This window comes from Diceros bicornis, chromosome 14 (assembly GCF_020826845.1).
Source record: "Diceros bicornis minor isolate mBicDic1 chromosome 14, mDicBic1.mat.cur, whole genome shotgun sequence".
NCBI lineage: Eukaryota > Metazoa > Chordata > Mammalia > Perissodactyla > Rhinocerotidae > Diceros > Diceros bicornis.
In genome coordinates, this window is record NC_080753.1 from 33019326 (window position 1) to 33038272 (window position 18947).

Genomic DNA, 18947 nt, shown 5'->3' on the forward strand with positions numbered 1-18947 from the left:
CTAACACTTGTGGGAACCAAACCAAAGACTCATTTTTGGAGAAAGTTGCTATTTCTCTGTAGCATCTTTATTCCATTACTTATTCATGGTCTCCCAAGCTCAGGGAGAGAGGAAGATATATGGGGTGGAGACTAAAGTTGGGAGTAGGGTAGGAGGGTACCACAAATTCTTATTTATAGAATTATTTTTATTTGAAATTCTGGAGAAGCTTCTATTTTATTTTTGTATTTAAACTTGAAGGACTGTTTCAATAAACATGTCTTCTCCCCAGAGGGATTTCAAAGAAAGATCATTTATGCACATCATATAGGGAGAGTGAGGGCATAAGACACCAAGAAGATGAAACGGAAGTTTTCAGGAGCAGAGAAGAAACTTTACACCAACATGTTTCGACTTCGTTTGACCACCACCTGGAGCCATTTAGCTGTTGAGTCAAGAAGCAGACTAAGGAGGCTGGGGGTTCTGACTCAGCCTCTTCTGTCACCAACTGACGGGAATGAGAGGAGGCCTTAGACCCTGGTAGGGCCCCTCTGCCCCTTGGGGCAGCCTGGCTGAGCCATCTCCCTCTTTGGCTGAATGACTCCTTTCTGCTGCCTTGACAACTCCTGGAGAAGGGGAGAGAAATAATCTGGGCATCTGTGCTCCTCCCTCCCCCGCTCTGCCCTGCCCTCACTCCCCTACGGTTTACCTGTTGATGCCACAAGTTCTGCTTCCTTGGCCTTCTCTTCCAGTCCTTGGTGGCGCAGGAACTAGCCTTGTTAAAGGGATGTGGGGAGAACTGGGGAGAAATTCACTGTTTTCTGTTAAACCAGTGCTGACCCCAAGTCCCCTCTCTACCCCTACTTCCCAAAAGTCTAAACTAAAAACAATAAACTCACCTTCCTCTGAATCAGATTCTGCAAACAGATGTTCACCTTTTGAATCTGGGCCAACTGGGGGCCACCAGGCTCTGAGTGTAAATCTGTCAAAAAATTCTAAAGGAGTTGGAAGCTGACAACATGGTGAAAACTTGAGGTTCATCTGCCACTCCTCTATCACCACAGGCCATTCCTCTCCTCCATCTGGATCCCTTCATCCCAATACCCCTCCAGGCAGGTGGAAAAATCCAATACTCCATCTCTTAACAGTCCAGTTCCTCCATCCCCCTCAAATAGCATAGTCTCCCCTTTTCCTATTCTATATGGATCCTCCCTGTCCATCCCTGACCCAGTGGAATAATCCAGGCCACTCCCCCATCTCAATAGAGTGATCCAAATCATGTCCCTCTGAATGGAATGCAGACCAGCCTCCTCCAATCCCAACAATGAACACCAACCTAACACTTGGTGGCATCCCATCATTACAACACTGCTTCCAATTCATGATCCCTGTCCATTAACTCTCGCCTTCCCAGGGTGGTCTCAGGCTGTGTCCACATGTTCCCAGCTCCCCCCACCCCACATACCATGGGGCAGCCCCGTACCTCACCAAGGGCCCCCAGATGCAGTTGCTGTTGCTGTGCCTCCCTCAGACGGCGCTCAAACCAGGCCTGGCCATGCTCCAATAGCTCTAGCCCCTGCCACAGGGCATCCTGCTCCCTCTCCAGAGCCTGCATCCTCTGCAGCTGGAAAAGGCAAGAAGCCAAGGCTGACTGGCTCTACAGCAGGGTTCTGGGCCATGGCCCTTTGTCTCAAACCCTGATTCGGTTCACTGATCACTGAGTGTGAGCCCAGACTGGTCACTGAGGACCTGGAGGGTAAGGGGAAGCAAGGGAAAAGACTTACAAGTTCTCAAAATTGAGTAGAAATGTAGAGGGCAGATCTAGGGAGAGGGGCTTCCCCTGGGACCTCTTGTTGGACTAATACTCACCCAGAGGAAGAAGCTCCGAGCCCCCGGGTCTTGGCGGCTTGTCCCCAGTGGCAGCAGCAGAACTGTGTAGGGGGCCTGCACCAGGGGCAGCCTGTGAGCACCCCGGCTCCCCATGGCTGTGAGGTGGGAAGGGTGGAGCCACGCCCACTGGTGCACTGGGCTGGTCCCTCCCCCTTCCCTCTGCCTTGTACCCATCCCACCTAGTCTTTCAGCCTCTCAGAGCCCTTCCTGCTGTGTCTGTCTGAGGCTGGGGTGTTCCTACTTAAGGCGACCATCTCCCTTGGGCTCCATTGTCTTCCCTCTCATCTGTTTCTGTAGGGTCTGTTGAAGTGGTTGGTTCTCATGAAGTCCCCCTGGGTAGAATCGGAGGGTCTCCCTACAGCAGTGTCACTGTATTTTTAATGAGGCAAGGACAGTCCCTTTGTGGACTCCTGCTTGGTGTTTCATCTCTTTCCTATTCTCTTGTTTTGTTTTGGCTGGTCTAAGGAAACAGTAACTTTCTCAAAATAAACTTTATTCCTAATATGAAACAAAATTTTCAGGGAGACTGAGAACTCTGGGTCTGAAGGAGATAAGGAAACAAAGAGGGCATGTGCAGCCCACTAGGGTTTGGGAATTGGAGGAGAGCTGAGGAAGGACTCTCAGAGGATGGCGGTGGCAGCAGGCAGCACTTCCCGACTCATGAAAATGTCCAGGTCCAGGTTGGGATCTTCCAAATCCAGTTTCAGAAATTTATCTACTAATATATGGCAACTGAGGGGAGAGAGAACAGTGAGATTTATGGAAGAATGGATAACTGAGTCCCTGAGCAGAGGGGAGAGGCTGTGACACAAGACACGCAGGACCTTGAAAATTTATAGATTTCAGAAAGAAATCATGGGTCTTTGAAAGGCAAAGAGGCTGTCTGAGTCCCTGAAAGGGGGAGAAGAGCTGCAGAAGATGCTAGAGAGAACAAGGACCCTGGACCACACACTCACTTTTCCATTTGCTTCTCCTTTAGCAACTCCTTGACAGGCTTGATGGATTTTCCACTGCAGATCAAGTCTGAGACCTAGGAACAAGAAAGAAGGTGGAAGGGGTGGGGGGAGTTGGGTAAGAGAAGAGGAAATAAGGGTCAGAAATCCTATGGGCCCAGAAACCCAGGACCTAGAGAGGAGCAGGGACAGTGGAAGGGAGCCCTGATGGAAGTGGTTGATGTCCGGATCTAACCTCCTTGCCACGAGCAATGAGTTTGTCAGGAAGCCCGGCCTGGGCAGCTGTGTGGGAGGCATGGCTGGCAGTGGCAACACCTTCGCAAACCTGATAGAAGAAGACAAGGTCGTTCCCATCCTCACAGGTCGTCATGGTCTTAAAAAAGAATAAAAGGAGATAGTGTGTCATCAATCACTCTGCTTCCTGTTCCACAACCCTTGGCCAATCCCTTTGAGGAGTGAGAAAAGAAAAGGGACATGGTCCCTATGCTCAGGGAGCCCCTGTTCTGATGGAGGAGCCTGTCCCCTGCTGCTCTGGAAAACACTCAGTCTAGGGGCCTTTAGGGGGCTAGATTGGTTTCCTCACCAAATACTGCACAAGGGGCCCCTGTGGCAGCAGCTGTAGCTGAACGAGGCTCAGAAAGTTGGTGGCCACAAAGATGTGGGGGCATGTGGGTCCAAGCGCTAGCCAGTGTCGGAGCACAGCAGCCAGAAGTGCAAGCCCATCCACCTGTGCAGGGGCAAGGGTGAGGGTGTGGAACCATGGGTGCCCCCATATGCCCCTCTCCACCTGCCCTGGCCTCTCTCCATCTCCTACTCTGTTGCTTTTCTGCCCACACACCCCTATTCTTTTCCTGAGGCCCAGCCTCACCCGCATCCTCCTTCATCCTCCTCCATTTTCCCCTCCTTAGTTCCTCATTAGGTTCTCCCCTCACCGTGTTGGTTCCCTTTCCGAATTCATCAATAAGGACCAGAGACCGCTCAGTGGCATTGTTCACGGCTTTCGCCACCTGCTGGGCACCAGGTGGACAGGGAGAGTTTCATTAGCATTCAAGACCTGTAACGCACTGACCACAGTCTGCCTGTGAATAAAGCTGCTTGTATATGTGTCCACTCTACTGGACTGCAAGTTGTTTTTTTTTTTTTGGCTCGAGGAAGATTAGCCCTGACCTAACATCCATGCCAGTCTTCCTCCATCTTGTATGTGGGTCGCCACCACAGCATGGCTGACAAGTGGTGTAGGTCCGTGCCTGGGATATGAATCCGCGAATCCAGGCCACCAAAGCGGAGCACGCCAAACTTAACCACTATGCCACAGGGCCAGCCTTGGACTGCAAGTTCTTTAATGGCGAGGCACATGTTGTGTTCATCCTTTCATTGCAAACAATGCCTCGCACAAAGTGAGGGTTCAATAAAGGTTCACATTATTGATTCTCCGGGTCTCTGAGACCCGGAGATTCTCTGGGTGCTCCCTGTCCCTACAGTAGAGGGCATGTGGCAGAAGGAATGTTTCAGGGGTAGAGTTCCTTCCCCATTATGCCCGTCCCCCAACCCCACCTCCCTGCGCTCCCTTTGACCTGGTTGAGGTCGATCATGAAGGTGGAGAGGCCAAGGGAGATGGATTCGCAGCTATGAATTCGGGTGAAGATGGCGTCTACTGCCCCGATTTCGGCTTCCTCTGCTGGCACAAAGCTGCCCACCAGGGCCATAAATGTGATCAAGCCTACCTGAATAGGGGAGGAGACAGGGCCTGGGGCATGGTGGTGTAGGCCAAGGTGAAGGTGAGGCTAAACTGAGGGGTGAATGATAGATCAAGGAGGGATGGACACAGTTTAATAGAAGATCGTAGCCCCTTCTGCTCATTTAGAATCAGTAAAGAAGGATGGGGAGTGGACAGAGGCACACTTGAGAATGGCATGAACCTATTCAGAGGTGGAGGAAGGGAATTCAGGCTTACGGAAAGATCTATTAGTGCATGGCTCTCCCTCAAGTAGAGAATGAGAACATGTGAGGTAGAGGATCAGGGTGTGTGGGCTTTGGTCTTTTCATGACAGGTGGGGTCAGAACACAGTGGGGAGAAGAACTGTAGGGAGCTGGGTTGGCTGGCAGGTGGGGGATGGAGACAATGAAGAAGACTCCAGAGGCCTAGTTTGTAGGGATTCTCCTCACCTGTTTGAGGTATATGCTCTTCCCTGAGGAGTTAGGTCCAGTGATGACTTTGACCCTCCCTTTGTCCCCACCGCATTCTGTGGAGTTGGGCACGAAGGTTCGGGCACAGAGTTCCATCAGAGGATGTCTGCAGTGGAGAGGTACCTCGCACATAGCCTATGGATCCAGATGGATGAACCCCCCAGAAGATGGGGACTTCAGGCCCCTTGTATCTATGCCTCCACCCGCTTCTGTTCTCACCTGCCATTCTGGATTCGTACCCCAAGGAGTCGTGGGGAGTAACAGGGCCTTGAGTAACCATAGTCTCGGGCAGCACTGGCAAGAGACAGCAGGACGTCCAGGCGGGAGGCAAGGTCCAACACTCGGGTCAAGACAGCTGCCCGTGCCAGCACCTGACACTGCAGCTGATACATCAGCAGGGTCTCTTGGTCTGGGGGTAGGTGAGGGAGGGAGCTGGGGGTCAGCTTCAGGGGAAAGTGAAGGAGAGACAGAGACGCCAGCAGAGGGACCTGGAAACAGGCTTGCAGATACAATCTGAGACACCCAGAGACATTCAGAGAAGATGGAGAGTCAGAGTAGAGAACCAGGAAGAAAAGGAGCCTGTCGGAATCACCTCCAAGCTGCTCGCTCCCCTCCAGCCTTTTGCTTCTCACCCCGGATGTCGCAGTGCAGGTCCCCCAGCAATGCATCCAGCTCCTTGGTTCGAGCACTACGATAGTGCAGCTTCTCCTCTGAGAGAAACTAGGTACAAGGTTCAAGTTGTGGGCTTTGCATCTCTTGGTCCTCATCCTCTCCAACCTTTCTAACCCCACCTCCAGCCCCCACCCTGACTTCTTTCTCCTCTGTCTCAGAGCTGGTAAAGATCAAAGTAAAACTACAGGAGAAAGATCCCATATTGGGCAGTGCTGACAGGGTAAGACCCTCCCTCAGCTGCTGATTCATTTTCCTTATCACTCCCCTGCAGAGGTCGAAGGTCTTACCATGAAGTCCAGTCCCTCGATCTCAAAGTCACTGGCCTCCACCATGGAAGGCAGGCGGGGAATAGAAAGAAGGAAGCCGATCTGGGGAAAGTAAAAAGGAGATAAAGCAGAGAGTAACATACTGGGCACTTTCTCTCCCTCAAGGAAGCCAGAGACCCCTGTATCCCCCCGGGCTTCCCTCAGGGGGCCAAAGCCACCAAAACAGCCACCGAGTTCTTCAGACTTCTCCAGAAGTTCTCTTATCTACCATTGTGTTCTTCATAAGCCTAATACCTCTCCTAAAAACCTCTGGAGGTTACACCCACCCTCATGCCCTCACCAGAGGGATGTAGATGACACTGCATGACGGAATACGGGAGTCCAGATTCTCCAGCTCCTTCCGAGCCACCTCAGTGAGGAAACCGGGAAGCCCCATCAGCCTTCGTTTTTCTAGGAGGGTAGAAGACATGTTGATATCAAAAGTAATGATTGCTCCTCCCCTGATTGCTATGATTATCCCCACTTGTAGTGACCACCTACCAAGGATGGTACCCCATCACTAGGCAGGCTCATGTTTTGGGGCTCACAGGCCCATCTGCACACTCAACACTCACTCTCATCAATTTCAGGATCTATGTTGGGAAGGACTGTGAAGCGATTTTCAGCAAGACTGCCCTCAAAGTCCACCTGAGGAGACAAGAAGTCCAGTTGCTTATCACCCAGCACTATCTCTTGGTCCTGTTCCTCACCTCTACTTGGGCCCCAATTCTCCCTGCAATCCCTGCATTAACCCTAACCCTCCAAGCACATCCCTGGTGTTCTGCCACCTGCTTTCACCATTCCATCTTTAGTCATCCAACTGACCTCAGTGTCTCCCATGGTTCCCCATCTTCCACACCACATCCCCCAGAGCCCAGTCCCTCTCGATCTCTCTCCCCTAGTTCTCCAGGTGCTCTGCCTCTTTCCTTCCACTCACCACTTTCCCAATGAGGCTGGCAATGTGGTGCAAGTCATCAGAGAACTCTTGGGAAATGTCCCGAAAGAGCTGGATAGACTGGGGCAGGGAGCGGCAGGCATCTCTCAGGCCCAGGGCACTGTACACAGTCTGTAGGAGAAACAGACAGAGGAAGGTGGCCCACACCCAGGCCAGGCTGTGGTGAGGGAACAGGGATGGACTGAGAAGAACAAAGACCAACAGGGAAAAACACAATCACAAAAACAAAAGATCTCAAAGGCAACAAAGAAATAGTGAGAGAGGAAATGGCATCTTAAAATTCTGTGCCAGCGGCCCCGTGGCTTAGCAGTTAAGTGCGCGCACTCCGCTATTTATTGGCGGCCTGGGTTCGGATCCCGGGTGCGCACCGACACACTGCTTCTCCAGCCATGCTGAGGCCGCGTCCCACATACAGCAACTAGAAGGATGTGCAACTATGACATACAACTATCTACTGGGGCTTTGGGGAGAGGGAAAAAAGGAGGAGGATTGGCAATAGATGTTAGCTCAGATCCGGTCTTGCTCAGCAAAAAGAGGATTAGCACGGATGTTAGCTCAGGGCTGATCTTCCTCACACACACACACAAAAAAATTCTGTGCCAGGCACTGCACTAAACAGTGAGGCTTCAAAGACAACTAAGATATGGTCCCTGTCCCAGATGAGCTCATGGTCTAGTGAAGCAGACAGAAATACACCCAGAAGCTTTAAAAATAAAGTGATAGGTGCTTTGATAGAGGTTTGTACAAACTCCCAAGAGAGGGGTTTGTATAGAGCAAGGAGAAAGGGAAAGAGGGACATGAAAGGCAGAGAAGTAAATGAGCAGAAGGGCAAGGAAAGCACTGGGCTAAGAGAGAACAGGAAGAAAGGAAGGGTGAGCATCATTGAGAGTTAATTCCCCAGGGTAAAGGTCAGTGACCTAAGGTGGCCACTCTAACCATGGATTAGACTGAGTGGACACACGCAATCCATAGGACATTTACGGAGCCTTACTCTGTGGCAGAGGATATATACAGTATATAAAACAAAGGGCTTATAATCTAGCCATTACGGAAACAAACAAGCAGCAAAAACAATGACTACGCACAAAACAGATTGACCAAGTTGTGGAACTGACTAAAATTACTAAGGAAGTTCTGAGAATGGGCTAACATGGGCTAAAATAGCTGGGGATATTTTTGCAGAGAAAAGGAAAGAAGCTGGGTCTCGAACAAGGCTATTCAAAAAGAAGGAGGGTATTCTGGGTGAGGGGGAGAGCATGGGCAAATGAACAGAAGTAGAAATAAGAACTAACACTTACTGAATGCTCACTAAGTGCCAGGCAACGTTCTAAACTTTTTACATGTGTTAATTTCATTCATTCCTCAAAATAATCCTAGGAGATAGGGACTAGCACTTATCTCCATTTTACAGATGAGCAACCTAAAGCACAAAGAGGTAATATAACTGGCTCAAGGTCTCACAGAGAAAGCAGATGGAAGAGCTGGGATTTGAACCCAGATGTCTAACTTTTAACCACCATGCTGTACTGAGCAGGAACACAGTGGGTCTCCCAGAGAGAGTGCTTAAATGCAGAGCCTGGCCTGGCTGAAGCAGACGATAAACATTAAGTAGTCAGAAGGGGATATACAAAGAGTCACACACATCTGCTCATGTTAAAAGAAAACACATAAACGCTACTTTATATGTTAAGTAAATATCTGTAGATAATGAGAACCAGATTTTTCACTGTCAGAGAAAGAGGTTACAAATGAGGAAAGAAGGAAGTCTAGAGTGAACTCTGTGGTATTGGATTGGAATCAGAGGTATGAGTATGAACTCATGGGTTCTTTAATATACAGATAGATTCAGGAACATAGATGTGTATGCATGGGTTAGTATACATACATATATTTCCTAGTTCTGTTGGTGGTGAGGGTCTAGAAGTGATAGATACCTCAGTAGCAATAACCACATCTAGGTACACCTTGTCACCCAGGGAGCAGGGAAGCTATCATAGTCTACTGGCATCATGTTTAAAGGACTCAGAAGCCAATATGAAGAGGCTCCCATTGCCAAAGATGGAATAATTTGGACATGTATAAAGATTAAAAATGCAGTGGACTGAAACACCTATAAATCTATGAGTCTGTAATGATATTAAAACAACAAAAAACTCATTGGCTACTTTAGAGGATATTAGGGAACTAATTTATTGTATGCTGACAGCTGGTAAATAAAGGGGAGGGGGATATCAAGCAATTTTCTGTGATACGAACTCTATCACTGGATAACCAAAGAGCAGATGAAAGGAAGTTTCTCTTTAAAGAAACATTCTGGCTAATAAATTAAAAAAGAATGACAGAATTAGAATAATACTACTTTGCAGTCCCTAAAGAACTAACGGACTTAGGTATTAAACATCAAAGGCAGCTAACATCACAAAAGGAGAGACAGATGTATCAGACATATTCCTCCTCTTATGAAACAGTATTGAAAAAAAATCAAACTTGAACCTGATCAAGCTTCTAAATTCAACTACTCATTTGCAGAAATTCCAGAAGAGAGAGAAACATGTCAAGAGCACCTAGGGAATGTAATCACGGAAATCCAGGCAAAGAAAGACTCTATAGGACAAATAATCTAGCTTCTTCAACAAAGAACTTCCAAGGGGAAAGAGAGAGAGTGGTGAAATGGGGAAGGAACCCATAAGGGAGACTTAAAGAGACATCATCTCATCGCCATATGTTGAAAATATTTGGATACTAATTAAATAAACTGTAATAAAAAAAAAACACATTTAAGAGATGATTAGAAATTTAAACATTAGATAATTGATATTAAAGAATTAAGTTAATTTTTTAGGTAAGATAATGGTATTGTTACTATTTTTGCCTATGATTTTTGTGTGTGTGTGTGTGTGTGTGAAGAAGATCAGCCCTGAGCTAACATCCATGCCAATCCTCCTCTTTTTCGCTGAGGAGGGGGTAACATCTGTGCCCATCTTCCTCCACTTTTATATGGGACGCCACCACAGCATAGCCTGACAAGCGGTGCATCGGTGTGTGCCTGGGATCTGAACCAGGGCTGCCAGCAGTGGAGCGTGCGCACTTAACCACTACGCCACAGGACCGGCCCTGTTACTGTTTTTAAAAAATAATTTTCTTTCAAAAATCATACTAAAATATTTATGGGTGAAATGATATCATGGCTTGGAACTGTTTCAAAATAATCCAGGAAGGGAAAGTGGGAGAAGATATACATGAAACAAGATTGGTATGAGTCAAAGTGTTAAAGCTGCATGGGGGTTCATTATATTATTCTCTTTCAATTTTTTTGACAATTTCTACAACACAAAGTTGAAAAAAAGTGTTGGGATAAAGTGGGACAGGGTGAGCAGAGAACAGAGGGTCTGGAACACACGCTGAGGAGTGTAACCTGGACTTTTAGGATTCAAGGAGGGAGGCCTCACCTTGTAGAGAACATGCCAGTCGCTGACCTTGGTGTGGGACAACTTCATGCGTTTCAGAATCAGCTACAATCAGACAAGTGGACAGCCACTGTTTTCCCTCTCCCATCCTAACACCCCTCAAGAAGCCCAATGTCCAGTATTGGCCCTCAACCTCCTTCTCCACCTCTCTGCCCGCTACCCTGGGCTCACAGGCACATTTTTGATGTGACCCAGCAACCGATGCAGCATCTGAGCCATGTCCAGATTCTGGGGTAGCAGGAAAAACTGAATGACATCCAGACGGGAATTTAGTTCACCCAGGTCCTGAGTTGGACGTGTGAACCATAACCTGGAAATGAGGGTTGGAGTGGGAAGAACAGAAATTACATCTGTTCTCATCATTGTCTTGATCTCAATTTGTGAAAATGTGTGTTTGGAGGTCCCTAGAGATTGCGGCAATATGTATTTGTACTGGCAAGTACAGTGTCCTATCTATACAGGTATGTTTACACGTATCTACCAAAAATCTCTGGATGTGAGCAAGACTGTGTCTGTATATCACGGTTTCAATGGATGTGACCACGTGTCATTCCATGTGGATATGTGATGGAGCTTGTCATATTTTAGAGGGAGAGCAGTGTGTTGATGCATTTGTATGCAAACACTCTAGCTCTCTCTGTAGCTGAGTAGGAGAAGGTGAGTCAGAATGACTTTGTGTATCTGTATTTAGCTGTGAAAGTGTCCCCAGATGTAACAGCACAGACATTTCGTCTTTTTGTGTTCTTCCTGTGAAAGTATATAACTGTCTCATGTGGAATGATAAGTCCTCAATTCATGACAATGGTCATCTCTGCAGAGAAGAAAGAAGGATTGGGGAAGGACATTTAAGGGGCTTTAAGAATATTGCTTATTCTTAAATTGGCTGGTGAAAACACAGAGGTTTATAATAATAATATGATTATTATTTATACTTTTCATGTGTCTGAGGTATTTTCTAATAAATTAATATACAGAAATAAGTGTTTCATCTGTGGTTGTCTAATTCTGGGTGTCCCTATCTCCCTATGGCTATGAAGAGTGTGAGACTCTATAAGGACTTGTGAGCCCACAGACTCTTTTCTACATTAGAACAAGCCATGAGGTATATCATTTTATATAAAAGTCAACAAGTGGAGACACTGGGGCCTGAGGATGTATAACTCACACTGTAGTCTATGGCCAGTTACCCTGGCTTAGAACACCCCAGGCTAGAATGAAGCAGAGGACTCAGTTGGATTTGAGGGAAGGTTTTAGGCACTCTGTTCCTTGGTGACAGAAGCCTCCACCCTCAGCAGCATAGGCCAGTCTATGAATACTCGTCCCCACCTTGGAGAGCACATTAGCCTCACCAAGCCGACTTTCTTGTAAAATATCTAGGTATCTCTGACGAATGTATGTCCTCCTAGTGCCAGGAGAAATATGAGTCAAGCCAAATTCCCTAATTTTACAGCTGAGGAAATGAGGCCCTTAGAGGATACGCAACTTGTCCAAAAGTCATAGTGTTACTAATAAGTACAGGTGGGTCTCAAACTCAGAGCTCCAGATTGCTTGGACAGTGCTCTTTAGAGCCTACTGTGACATTCAGTCACCTTCCTGGTGCCCTGTCCAGCTTTAGGCCAGCTGGGTCCTTAGTTCCTCATTCAGGTTATGATTCCATGTCCTGCTGGATCCTATTTGGGGAATCTGAACTCCTCTCCTACCTTTAACTCAGTTCTCCACTGAGAATTCCTTCCTTCTCACCCCTGGCTGAGATTAGAGACCAGCACCTGAAGCACTAGAGAATGTGTGGGTAATTAAATCACCTCACCAATAACCTGGAGATGACCTCAGAGATTATCCTAAATTAACCTCCACAAGACATATATTGCAAGGCGGGTGAGGTGGGAAAAGGATTGTGCACCTGTAGGCTAGCAAAGGTGTCTGCTCTGAGTTTTTAGAGGTGATGTGACCAGTGTGCTTGGACTCATGTACTGTGCTCACTCACTGAGTGCTACTGTGTACAAGGCCATGTGCCAGGCACTGAGGTAACAGGAATGGCCACTGCACAGAGTTCCCAGCCATGAGGGCAAGCAGATTCACCAACTGCTAATTTCAACCTGATGTTGAAATGTCTAGCGCAACTAGAAAACATAAACAAGCACTACGTAAGCACACAGGAAGGCACGTGTCAGTCTCCTTACAGGTGCCTGTGAAAGCTTCACCAAAAAGGTGATAGTTGGGTTGCAACGTGAAGAGAATGTAAGATTCTGACAGGTGGAGAACAGGGGAAAGACTTTCTAGAGGAAACAACAAAAACACAGGCATGATGCGTTTCCATGATGGCAAATAGCCCAAAATGACCGGAATATAGGGTGGATCCAGTGAGAAAGGATTTAGGAGGGCCTTGGGAAAGTAAGCCTGGAAAGTAAAACTGGAGTAAATGGGAGGGGCCCTGAACATCATATTGCTAAAGATGCTAATCTTCATCCTGCAGGTAATGGGGAAGGTTCTGAGGTTTATGTTATTTTATATCTACTTAAGGTTTAAAAAAAAGTGGACTGACATGCTCAGATCTCTGATCTGGAATGACAGGAATTTTAGAATGAAGGATAGATCAGAAAAAGAAGAGATTAGAGGCAGAGAGATCAATTTGGAGGCGATTGCAATGCTCCAGGTTAGAAATGATGACAGCCAGAATCAGAGCAGCAGAAAGAGAGAGAAAGGGCTGGCTGATAGAGACATTTCAGGATAGAATCAATAGGCCTTAGTGAATAACTGAATATGGCGGGTGAGAGAGAAGCATCAATCCAAGGTTCAGAGCTTGAGAAGCTGTATTGCCAGCAATGCCATTAACCAGAAAAGGGAATGCAGGAAGAGGAACAGGTCTGGGGGACATCAGTTTGGATGCTCTTAGTTTGAGCTGCCTGTGGAAATTGCAGGCGGCGATCATGTACAATTACTATTCCACATATGGAGCTCAGAACTAGAGACACAAATTTGCAAGTCATCAGAGAGTAGCTCAAATATGAAGTATATTTTTTATAATTAAAGATATTACTATGTGTACATTAATGTTTTGTGATTATGTTTCTATTGTGTAGGTGTGGAAGTCTGTGTATCATCAATGGGTATATGTGTATCTGTGTTGACAACATAAAATGAGAATAGTACTAGCTACTACACGGGGTTGTTGTAAGGATTAAATGCATTTAGCCAGCATTCAAGAAAGAGCAGTTGTTTTTATTACTACTAAATGGGGTGTGTGAGTCTGTAGACTGCATGCATTAACCTGTAGCAAGTGTGTGAGACACACTCACCTGAGCAGCTTCTCTCCCCACTTACAGCGGCATCTGTTGAGGATTCCTGTGGGGAGTGGGGGCAGGGAGTGAGCTTGTTTCAAGGCAGGGCCAGGGAAAGGAATGTGTGGATGCGTCTAAGCTGAGGCATCCGGGTCAGAGGTTTGGGCGTCGGGCAGGCTGGCCTGGGGGCGTTTCCCAGCTACAGGACACAAAGGCAGCCAAAGCCTACGCCTGGCGACAAGTCTGAGCCGGGATTACCTTACATGGATTTAGGGGAGGGGATGGGCACTCATAGGAACACTCAGCCAGAAAAATACACAGAGCAGGCATAGATTCACAAAGAGCCCAAGACATATATGTAAACGTCAGATACAACCCACTGAGATATGCATAATTAAACCACGTGAATACTTGGGGCAATGTCCCCAATACACTTTAAAGCCAGAGACAACTGATAAAGACTATGCAAATCAAACATGGGCAGTTATGCAGTTATGTAACTCTCCTCTATACATAGGGCTGCCCAAAGTCTTTAGACAGGTGCACAGCTAGTAAAAACTTTCATACAAACTCAAGGAATGAACATGGAATTGGTAAAGTAAGAGATGATATGCAAATGACACTGGACAACTGCAAGGTGTGGAGAGATCCCAAGCTCAGAGAGGGTACAAAGAGGATAAGAAAGCTGGATTGGAGTGGAAGAGACATCTGGCAATGGGGGTAAAGGAGCAAGAGGGGAGCTGGGACACAGCTTTGGAGGCAGCTGCTTTTCCGGCAGGCTTTTGTAGTGTGAGATGAGGGACAGGGCACACCTACCAAAAAGGCTGAGCCCCTCCTTCAGTCCACTGGCCACTTTGTACACTGAGGGGTGAGATTCACTCTTAAATATCTGCAGAACGCTGTCAGGGAGAAATGGAGGAGTTTGGGGTAACCTGGATTTTTAAAGGGAATTAAGAAAATGGAATGGGGATTGGGAACATCCTCCTGAGATCAAGTCTTGATGTAAGGTTTGTCCCTCACTGATCTCTGCCTCAGTTTCTCCCTTTAGAAAAAGAAGGTGACACTTTTGTGCTTTTCTTCCTCTCTCCTCCTCACCCCCCTCTCTCCTTTCCTTCAGGGAAAGAGATCTTAATAGCCCCAGGATTAAAGAAACCGGAGCCTCATTAGGATTATTAGAGCATTAAGCTTAATCCTTCTCCCTCCCCAGAGACGACAGCCTGCCTCCATCCCTTTACCTGTAAGTGTCTTGATCTATGCTTACCAGATGGGTCCTGAGGACAGAAAACAAGCAGAAGGGAAGGTGGCTGGGATATGAGAGGTCTGAATTCATTCCAGAGTTCCACCCCCTTGGCCCCACTCCCGGAATACCGTCTCAGTCATCTCCCCAGAGCTCCATATCCCCCTCAGGTGCTCTTGTGTGTCCCAGAGCACTTTACCTGAGGAGTCACTGCCCACCCTCCACCCCACCCTCACCATGTCTTACTATTCAGGCCTCCCAATTCCACCTTACGTTGGTTGAGTTTACGGTAAACCACCTACAACACAAATTTCTTAAAGCCCAGGATGGGGACGCTGACATTATAATCTTCCAGTTCAACCCCGATTCTTCTTCGACCCAGGAACTTGAGCAGCCCTCCAAGTGCTCGAACCTGTGAGGGGATCAATAGCGGAGTTGGGGTAAATCCCAATGTCCTGGAGACTGGACAACACCAGGAAAACTTATTTTCCAGGGCTGGGCTAGTACCTCCCAGGACTCAACCCTAGGACCGGGGTGCTTGTGCCTGTCTCCAATCTGCTGCATTCTAGCCCTTATCTCCCAGGACTCATCTTACCGTGAGGAGGCAGTCAAAGGGAATGATGGAGGAGAGGAAGAGGATTTTCTCAGTGGTGGTCATGGAGTCTGGGATGAAGGAGTAGTTTCCAGAAAGGAGGCGCTGTTTGCTTATCTCCAGACCTATTTTGGGGGAGGCAGGGGAGGGAAACTGTAGCCTAATTTTTCACCTCATTGTAAGAATGAGACAACAGAAGCAAGAGAGATGATGTGACTTATCAAGCTCACACAGGCAGTTAATGGAAAGCTGAAACAAGACCCAAAATTTCAGACTAGTAGCCTAATTCTCTCTATTCTAATATAATATAAAGATGTTTGGCTGAAAACACAACCTGAGAAAGATAAATGGCTCAGGAGAGTAAGATATCTGTCTGGAATTGAGGATTTTTGGTCAAAAAGATCATATTAATAGAGGAACTAATAACACAAATGCTCTAACATCTAATTAGGATAGAACATTCCTTGTCCTTTTTGCAAACCTGGGAAGGTTGTAGAAGTGCCTCATGAATCATCAAGGTCACTGAGGCAATACCCCTTTTTAAAGAGACTTAAAGGAGGAAATTCCAACAATCAAAGCTATCCAAAAAGAGTCACCACTCTCCTCAGGGGAGGCCCTCATCCCTAAACATGCCTAAGTGGTGGTTTCACAATAAGCTGCAGGTTATTAAAGGGCAGGGAGCAGGACAGATCTTGAGAAGACTGGTCATGGGACTTGGAGAACACAAATGCTTAGGATGAGATAAGGCAGAGGGGAGACGTCTGATGATGTGGGTCGAGACAGGAAAAAGGGTCTGGAAACTGTGATGGGCGATTGGGCAAAGCAAAAGGAAAGAGATACCAAAGTCCACACTTGGCAAAAATATGATTTCAGGTCTCTTAGGCTCTCTGTGCTCCTGGGAGGCTGTAGGCAAGGCAAAGAAAGCCATTAGTCCGTACATTTCAGTCTTCCACCTCTGTCCCACCTTCCCTGTCACCCAATTCTGGCTTCCTGGCTCTAGCTCCCTCCAAGACCCTTTAGTCTCCTGGAATATTCCATACTTTAGTCCTCCCTCATTCTCCCTCTCAGCCTTGCCCAGTCCTTACCAAGCTTCCCCAGAAAGCAAGTCATATTCTCATCCTGTTTGGCACTCGTAACAACGGACCGGGGACTGATTTCATCCAGAACTTGGAAGGAGAATGGAGACCAAATGAGTTAAAGGAGGAAGGACTTTGACTAAGAAGGATCCTATAGCCCTCCCCTTGCTTTCTCCCTCCCCCCTTAAAAACTTATTTCCTCCCTCCATGAGTAGGGAGTGCTCTGCACAATGGGAGCGTAGGTAGAAATCAGGCATGAGATTTAGAAAAGGAAAGAGTAGTAAGACTGGCTGGTGGTGGGAGGGGAATGGGGTTCCCCAGAGAGTGTCACTAGACTACAAACTCCTGAAAGACAGACATGACTGATTTGCCCAGGACTCTATCTCCAGCACCTGATACATTGTAAACACCTAATAAATACTTGTTGAATAATGAAATGAACTCCTAAAAACAGCAAAGGGAGCCTCAGGGAGTCAACTAATAAAACAGATTGAGTCAGATAAGGACATATGAGTGAAAGACACTTCCAGTCCCAGAGGAGAGGAATTCACCGTTCTGTCCCCACCTCTCTGTAGAAGCTTGAGGCTCTCGTGGTCTGGGGCATCTGGCATGAAGTAGATGGTGGAATCACTAGTGTCATAGTAGGCAATGCCCAAGTATCCTGAATTCCACAGCACACACAGATGGATCTGTCCGGCGAGGGAGACAGGAAACCAAGATTTGAACTACTCGTAAGTGCAGGGTTGGGCTGTGCCTTATTTAATTTTAATCCTTTTACCAAATCTCCGAGAAAGGCATCATCACCCCCATTCAGGAAGTGTGAACTAGACGCTCAGCGGAGGAAAGTGACTGCCCAGCCCCTCGCAGCCCCCTTTTATTCTAACATCCCCACGTTCCAATCAACTCCCCGCTCTCCTGCTCCCCCGACGTGGCCGCCCCGGAGACCTCCGCCAGCTGCTCCTCGTCGTCCTCCTCGTCGGCCTCCCCGGGGCCCGGCACTAGGGCGGGGCTGAGGAAGCCGGCCGACGCCCCCCCGGGGCCCGGTCCCTGCGGCGTCCTGGCCGGGGTCGCTCCCACGGTGGCCATGGCCTTGGAGGCTCTGCGGATGCAGAAAACGAAGGCGGTTCAGGGGCGAGGAGGCCGGGGCAGGGGGCGCGCGGAACCGCAAATCCCCCGAGAACTTCTAGCGGAGGGCTGAGGCGCGGGGCTGCGAGGCTGAGAGCCGTGGCGACAGGGCATTTTGAGGGGCGACTTCTCAGGCATGTCACTAACGTGCGGACTGTGGAAAACTCCCTCGCCCCACCCTCATTTCTGTCACGCGAAGGTTGTACTTTGGGGACGGTCTGACGGCCCTGTGGGGCCAGCAGTGCACGTCTCCTCTCTTCGCCCCTGCCAACCACGCCCCCACGATCTCAGCCCCGGGCTCTTGACTTCCCCCCTCAGTTGCACGCAACGCTCGGCGTTTTCCCGCCTTTTCAGTCACCTGGGTAGCGACGTGCGCCAGACCGCGCCACTGACTAACTAGCAGCCTGCGGGAGGAGCGCGCCGGCGCGAGGAGGGGGTGCGCGCGCACACGCCCCGCCCTCTTAGCCGCTATTGGTCGGAGAGACCCGGATCCTGCCTAGTGAGACAGGAGGAAGAGGGGTGAGGGGACCGCAGTCGCTGAGAAGGTTGGATGCTGATTGGCCTACTCGCATGTGGGGCGGTGCCAGAACGTTTAAACTTCCCGGCCTCTGCTGTTGCGAGCGCCCGGGCCTCTTGCTCTCAGGGTTTCTGGGCTTTGATTGACGGGGGATGGAGCCTGTGAGAAGGTAGTGAGTAGAGCTTGAGTCCGAGTCCCCCGAACGGGTCTAGGGTCGTTGCGGGGGATCTCGGAAGGAGGCCGACCTTAAAGGGCCGGAGGCGCTTTGTTTTTTCTTCTGGAGGGAGGAGATAAGCAACATTAATTCAACCCGTGCCAACAACTCTTAAGTTAATATTTGTACTCTCTGAGTTAATATTTATAAAGAGCTTAGAACAGTGCCTGACAAATAGTAAGAGCTACGTGTTTTAAAGAAATAAGCAGAAATAAGAAGCGAGACTCTTATCTCAGCCCTCCTTTGCCTGTTTCCTGAGTGCAAGAAATAAGGGCACTACCAGCCCTAATTTATAATTTCTACCTCCCAAGAGGAGGTGGAAGCATTTAGAATTACACCGAATTCTGGCAGAGAGAAGTAGACCCTGACAAGAACACCTACATCCCTGTTGGCATATACGCATACCTCTCTGCGCGGTGTACACTCCTCCCCCCCAAAGACGGAGGCTTGTCGTTCACTCATTCAGCAACTGTTGAGTGCCTACTCTGGGCCAGGTGGTG

The 18947-nt window shown here is 48.2% G+C and overlaps 2 protein-coding genes across 6 annotated transcripts; both read right to left on the minus strand.

Moving 5' to 3' along the window:
• Nucleotides 1-59: 59 nt before the first annotated feature.
• SAPCD1 (suppressor APC domain containing 1) lies at nt 60-2043 on the minus strand. Of its 2 annotated transcripts, none has more exons than XM_058554753.1 (5): nt 1849-2043; nt 1463-1603; nt 879-974; nt 689-754; nt 60-605 (listed from the first exon to the last, which is right to left on the minus strand). In XM_058554753.1, exons 1-5 carry the CDS (start codon nt 2041-2043, stop codon nt 510-512), a joined length of 594 nt encoding a protein of 197 aa, XP_058410736.1. In that variant the 3' UTR covers nt 60-509. The 2 variants fall into 2 exon arrangements, with proteins under 2 accessions (XP_058410736.1, XP_058410735.1); XM_058554752.1 differs by having other exon boundaries at nt 689-778.
• Nucleotides 2044-2473: 430 nt separating this feature from the next.
• On the minus strand, nt 2474-17973 carry MSH5 (mutS homolog 5). Of its 4 annotated transcripts, XM_058554743.1 has the most exons (24): nt 17537-17972; nt 17157-17280; nt 16601-16681; nt 16356-16418; nt 15519-15640; nt 15226-15335; nt 14922-14957; nt 14503-14585; nt 13705-13750; nt 10580-10718; nt 10391-10453; nt 6924-7052; nt 6562-6634; nt 6288-6397; nt 5969-6049; nt 5642-5729; nt 5229-5418; nt 4989-5115; nt 4397-4546; nt 3755-3829; nt 3406-3549; nt 3058-3195; nt 2826-2899; nt 2474-2601 (listed from the first exon to the last, which is right to left on the minus strand). In XM_058554743.1, exons 1-24 carry the CDS (start codon nt 17675-17677, stop codon nt 2490-2492), a joined length of 2499 nt encoding a protein of 832 aa, XP_058410726.1. In that variant the 5' UTR covers nt 17678-17972; the 3' UTR covers nt 2474-2489. The 4 variants fall into 4 exon arrangements, with proteins under 4 accessions (XP_058410726.1, XP_058410728.1, XP_058410727.1 ...); XM_058554745.1 differs by lacking the exon at nt 3406-3549 and having other exon boundaries at nt 17537-17973; XM_058554744.1 differs by lacking the exon at nt 14922-14957.
• Nucleotides 17974-18947: the final 974 nt, after the last annotated feature.